This window comes from Pteropus alecto, unplaced genomic scaffold (assembly GCF_000325575.1).
Source record: "Pteropus alecto unplaced genomic scaffold, ASM32557v1 scaffold80, whole genome shotgun sequence".
NCBI classification, from domain to species: domain Eukaryota; kingdom Metazoa; phylum Chordata; class Mammalia; order Chiroptera; family Pteropodidae; genus Pteropus; species Pteropus alecto.
Window position 1 is genome coordinate 2,226,272 of NW_006430460.1, and position 6,140 is coordinate 2,232,411.

Here is a 6,140-nt window from a genome sequence, read left to right on the forward strand (position 1 = left end):
GGGATCTCTGTACCGTCAAGAACTTAAAAATACTTGTAGGAAAATATAAATGCAGAATCTTATAACTCCCCCCACATCTTTTAAAATGATCACGCCCAAACCCATAGCATTTTTGGTGAATCTTTCTAAAGATTTTTACTGAATCTTTTACTGAATCTTTCACTTTTACTGAATCTTTCTAAAGTAGCTTAGTTAGTTTTCATAAAAACAACCCATTCTTTTCACATTATTGTTTATTGGATTAGGTAATAATATTTAAATTACTTGGTTATATTTTTATGACAGTACAACTGGGATGACTGTAGTTCTTGGGATGACTGAGCAGGAGAGCTATAATCCGCCACTGACCCACATTGGGTTACGATGGGATGTGAAGCCATTTGTGTGAGGCTACTGAGCTTGGGGGCTGTTAATAAGATCGGCTACACCAATGCATCTTCTAATCAGCTTTTATGTAGCGTTTTATTTGGGACGACTGCTCACCTTTACAAATCCCTTTTCATCAGCTCTTTCTATAACCATTATTTTTCTCCATTAATTTGCTGGTGTAATGAATCATATTGACAGATTTTTTTTTTTTTAAAATCGAACTAGCCTGTATTCTTAGAAGAACTCTACTCAGTCGTAATAATCTTTTATTATTCTAAAATACTCTGTTTCCTAAAATTGTATTCAGAACTTTTGCACTAATAATTGTAATCGAGGTCATTCTGTATTTTCTTGAATTATACTGTTTTTGAAAATCAGATATTCAGATTAAGATTTTGCTGGTTGTATAAAATTAAATGCGTAGCTTTCGGTTTTTTTCCTATGGTTTGGAATAACTTTTAAAACATTGAACTGTCTGGCTCCGATGTATGAAAAAGAATTTTAAATCATTCCCTTGCTTTTATGTATAGTTGCACTCAATGTCTCTGTCACTTCAATATGTATTATTTAGTTTTGCCTGTTTTTAATCTTTATGAAAACAAAACCATAAGGTGTATTCATCCATAACTTCCAATATTTACTCAACAGTGTTGCTGCGATCCATCCTCGCTGATACGCTGTCGCTTTGGTTTTGCCGTTGTAGGATAATCCACTGTATAAACACAGCATCGTTTTTTAAAAATCCATTCTGCTGGGTTCATTGGATTGTTTCCAGTTTTTGCTAATAAAATATTTTTGTACAACTGCTGGTGCGGAAGTTTCTCTGCCAAGAAAGGAACTGCTGCCTTGTGTAGTGTATTCACAGCTACTAGAGAACAGCAAATGTCAACCAAACTGGTTGGAGCAATTTACACTCCCACTAGCAGCCTTCCCATATCTCCACGTCCTTGCCAATGCGTGGTCTTCATCGATTTTTACATTTTTCTCCATCTGTTGGGTACAAAAGTAGATCGCATTGTAGTTTTCATTTTCATACCTACTATCGAAAATTGAACATATTGTCACATGATTGCCAATGCATGTTTTCTCTCCTGTGAAACGGCTGTTTATATCTTCTGCTCATTTGTCTATTAGTTGGTCTTTTTACGGATCTGTAGCTAAACTACAGGTTTTTGATAAACATTCTTAAATTTAATATAATCAAATTTATCCATATTTTTCCTCAGAAACTTTCAAAGGTTGACCTTTTGTATTTGTATCCCTAATGTAACTATAGTTGTGTACACACACACACACACACACACACACACACACAATCGGGTGAGGTAAGGAGCCAATTTCTTTTCTTTTCCCCATATAGATTATCCTAGCTCTTTTCATACTGAGAAATTCATCGATTTGTCCATTTGTGCAAATTCTGCAGTGTCTTAACTATAGCTTTATAATATCTCCTGATATCTGACAGGACAAGACTTTCTACTCCTCCTTTAGAAGCACCTCAGCTGTCTTTGGCACTTTGCTCTTTCCCAGAAAGTTGAGTCAGTCGAAGGAGTTATTTGAATTTTTATTGAATAATCTATAGAGTTTGGAGAAAATTGACAAATTTAAGATGGAACTTGTAGGTGTTTTTACACACACTTCAGTAGATTATTATAGCATTCTACATGAAGTTTCTAAATATTTTTGTTAGAGTTATTCGTAGGTACCTTATTTTTTGTGCTATTGTAAATGGTATCCTTTTAAAATTAAAATTTACAGATGGTTTTGGGCGGCATATAGAAATGCAATTAACTTTTGCCCATCAATCCGATATCTAACCACCTTGATAGGTTTTCTCATTTTTCTTAGAATCTGTGGTGGATTCTTTGAGTTTTATGCATAGATTATCATTTAATTGGTACTTTGGTTTCATCGTCTCTGCTCTTTCGACTTCTGTGTTATTTTTCCTCCTGCTCTGCAGTGGCAAGAAATCCAACACGAAGTTGCTAGGAACAGTAATAGTTTATCTCCTTATCTTTGTCCTTATTTTTAAAGGAAATGCTTTTAACTTTTTTACTGTAGAGCATTATATTTGCCAGAGATGTTTTTGCAGATAACCCTTTATTAGGTTAGCTGAGGATGTTCTTTATGCTTTTTTGGCTACGAGTTTTTTGTTTGTTTTTATTATAAACGGCTTGTGAAATTTTTTGAATGCTTTTTCTATCTCTTTTGAAATGGCCATATGGTTTTTCTCTTTTAATCTGTTCATGGGATAAATTACATTAATCAGTTTTCTAATGGTGCGACAATCTTCCATTCCTGGAATAAACCCAATTGATCATTATCCTCATATATGTTTTGTTCGCTATAGTTGCTAATATTTTAAGATTTTTACATCTATCATCACAAATGAAGTTGGACTATAATTTTTTTCTTGTCTCGTTTCCATATAAAGTTATATGGAAACGAGCCTCATAAAATTAGTTAGGGGATGTTCCTCCTTTTATACTCCCTGCAGGAGATTAAGATTAGAATTATCTGTTCCTCAAATCTTGGTAAACGTGGACATAAATCTGCAAATGCAGAAAAATAATTTTATTGGCTGAGATACGGAAAGTCTGGGTTGTGTGTACGTATAAAAACTCACCTTTTGTTTGAATGTCCTGGTATCACAGCCATTAAAAGACTGCAGTTCTATTAAAAGATCTGAGTGCTCGACCCCAAATGCTCATTGCATCTTGTCTCCATAAATCTGTTTACTATGTTCCAGTGCATATTCGATGTCTGAAAAATAACGCCTCAGCTAATCACCCCAAACAGAACCTGATAACAGCAGTTTAGATTCACAAAATTCTTCCAGGTGCATTAACGCATTATGATGGATGGCATTTGCCAGCAGTCCCCATTCCTTCGCTAGTGAATAATTACTTTATTCATTAAATATTTATTGATTGAAGTGTCTCCTCTGCTAGCTTCTGGGGTCCTAATGCCTGCCAGTTGTGGTTCCTGTCCTCGTGAAGTGTTAGCCTTGGGGGGAGGGGAGCACACATCAATCAATCAAATAAACAAAAAAGGATAGTTCCAGCAAATGCCACAAAAGAGAGATAAATGGCCCTCATAGAAGAGATTTCGAACTAGTCAGTGAGGTCAGAAAAGACTTCTCTGGTCTCACGAGTAGAGAGAAACAGGGCTGAAGGATGCATAAGAGGTGACCGAGAGAAGGAAGACATGAGAATAAACGTGAGCAAAGGTCCCATGATGAGATGGAGCCTGGTGAATAGCACGGACTGGCAGAAGGCTGATGTGGCTGGAGCAGAAAATGAGGCTGTTAGAGGTAGATAAAAAGGGCCCAAACCAACAGGGTCTCATAGATAGAGGAACCACAGGACGATGTGGCATAGAATAGTCAGGAGGCTAAAACAAGGGATGCGAGTAGCTTGAGGTGGAGAGAATGAATGAATTTGAGAGCTACGTAGAAGTCAATGACAAGTCGGGGTGATGGATCGTAGAGGGAATGTGATAAAGGAGAACATTAAGGGTGACTCTTAAGTTCTAACCTGTGCAAGTTAATGGAGATAGTGGCATTTACCCAGATATGGAGCCTTGGAAAGATGCGCGGTTTGGGGGTGGGAGGGAGGGAATCAGGAGTCCTGCTTTAGCCACGTGGGGTTTGCACCTCTGAGAAATCCGAAGGGAAACCCCAAGTAGGCCGCTGGATGGATGAGCTTTGGCCCCCTGCGGGGACCTATAAGTGAGTGCTACGTCTACATACAGATGGCAGTCGAGGGGGACACAGGAGAGACCCCGCAGAGACAGCACTTTACAGATAGGAAAGGAACAGGAGCTAAAAGGGAGAGTAAGTATCACGCAACAGTGCTTCTCGGCGTCTCCCCCCCGCGGGACTTCTAAAAGCAGAGGGAAATGAATGAGCTCAGGAGGTGAGGATGGAGGTCCGCGGCCACGTTTCAGAACTCCTGGCTGCAGTCATGAAATTCATGTACACTGTACACTTCAGGTGTAGCTAATATAACTCACGTTATGCACCCTCGAGTGAAGTCGATACTCTAGAGAGAGATTTCTCTTCTGGCTCTGTACATCCTCTGCTACAATCCTGAGCTTTTTCTCAGGGTACAGATACCCCATGTCGAGGATCATGGAAGTACGATTCTTTCTCAGAAAGCCAGGAAATCGTAAACCCAGAGAGGCCGGGAGACTGTCACAGATTGCACGTCAAATCAGTAGAAGGCTGACAGAGCCAGGCTCTCATGATACCTAACCAGTGTTCCATCCATCAGCAAACATCGAATATTAAACAAAAGTTGAGAAATAAGTATCGAGTCCCTACTAAGGTAGCTGGCAGTGATCCTCCCACGACACCATAGCGGTGTCAGAATTAGCCTGAGTCTTAGAACTCAGTAATGCAGCGTGACACGTGTGAACTACGGGGCATAGGACCTGGTCTTCACGCACTGAGACAAATCACTCATTCTTAGGGAGGAGGAGGCAAAACAGAGGAAAATCGAGATTAATAGGATGATCTGGCTCCAGGGGGCTGCAGATGGGAATGGGGAGGAGGAAGAGGGAGAAATGAGATGCAGAGAGAGAACGTGGAAGGGGAAAAACGTTAAAACAGCCCCTCACTCTTCTCTCCCGAGCAGCTACCTCCACTGCCTTTTAAGAAGTAGACAGATGCGTCTTTTAGGAAGAAGCGGCCGGCACGTGAGCTTGGAGGCGCACGCGCCAGCGACCGACCCGCGGAAAGCTGTCACATTCGCCGTATTCGGGAGGAGCAAATGCATCATCAAATGCATCGTCGGGGTGCAGCTGGCTGGGACGGAATGCGATGGCCTCCGGCGGGAGGACACGTAGTGCCAGCATGCTCCGAACACACCCCGTGACCGCTTTCCTCCCCCAGCACGTAGACACGCTTCCCGCCGAACTTAGAGGGCGGGGCCCCCGCAAGGGCCCCCCCCCGGAGACCCAGCTCTGCTTGAATAGTGTGTCTCTCTAGGTGAACACTGCCGGGTTCCCTCCTCATCCAGGGTAGGGAACCCCGTTTCGCGTTGTGCAGAGGAAGAGAAGTTCAGAGGGTCCAGTGGCCGGGGCTGTCTGTGTTTCTGAGGACATGGCACCGCTGAGCCTGGCTTGGGCTTGACCAGAGAGATGCTCAGTCCCCACGCCAGCCGCCCCTGGCCCATCCGCCTCACGATCCCTGATTGACGCAGCCCAGGCTCCTTAATGGGTCCAAATATCACAAACTTTTAAACGCTTTAATCGTTTAAAAGTTTGTGATATTTGGACCCATTAAGCAGCAACAGGAGCCCAGCTGGATAGCATTCCTCCAGCAGCCACTCCTGTCACCAATGGGCTTGAGAGTGGACCTGCTGGCGGAGAGAACGGCTGCCAGCGGGGTGCCTGGACTTCCTCCTGTTCCCCCTCTGCCCCTGGTCATTCGCATGGGGGATCTCCACGGGGTGGAAGGTCGTTCTGCACAGGAAGCACATTCAGGATTAGTACCCACGTGCTTTCCTCCCTGCAGCCACGGAAGAGCTCCGCTCACAGAGGGTCGTGATAAGTCAGAGCATCGGCCCTTTCCGCTCAGATACCAATAAGTCTTGCGCTTCGAAATCGCTGACCTAAAAAGGCGACTTGCGAAGGAGCATGTCTGTTTTTTTTTTTTCTTCTTTCTTTTAAAGAAAGCAACACCAAAATCAGTCTGACTTCCTCGTACACTTAGAAGCATACCAAAAAAAAAAAAAAAGAAAGAAAGAAGAGTGAGTCATTCCGGGTTT

The 6,140-nt window shown here is 42.3% G+C and overlaps 1 protein-coding gene across 1 annotated transcript in view; it reads right to left on the reverse strand.

Moving 5' to 3' along the window:
* POMP (proteasome maturation protein) overlaps positions 1-5,226 on the reverse strand; it is a 28,592-nt gene extending 23,366 nt beyond the window's left edge. The window contains exon 1 of the mRNA XM_025047074.1: positions 5,101-5,226. Within this exon, the coding sequence (XP_024902842.1) occupies positions 5,101-5,226 (126 nt within the window). The remainder of the gene's footprint in view (positions 1-5,100) is intronic.
* Between the last annotated feature and the right edge of the window lie 914 nt (positions 5,227-6,140).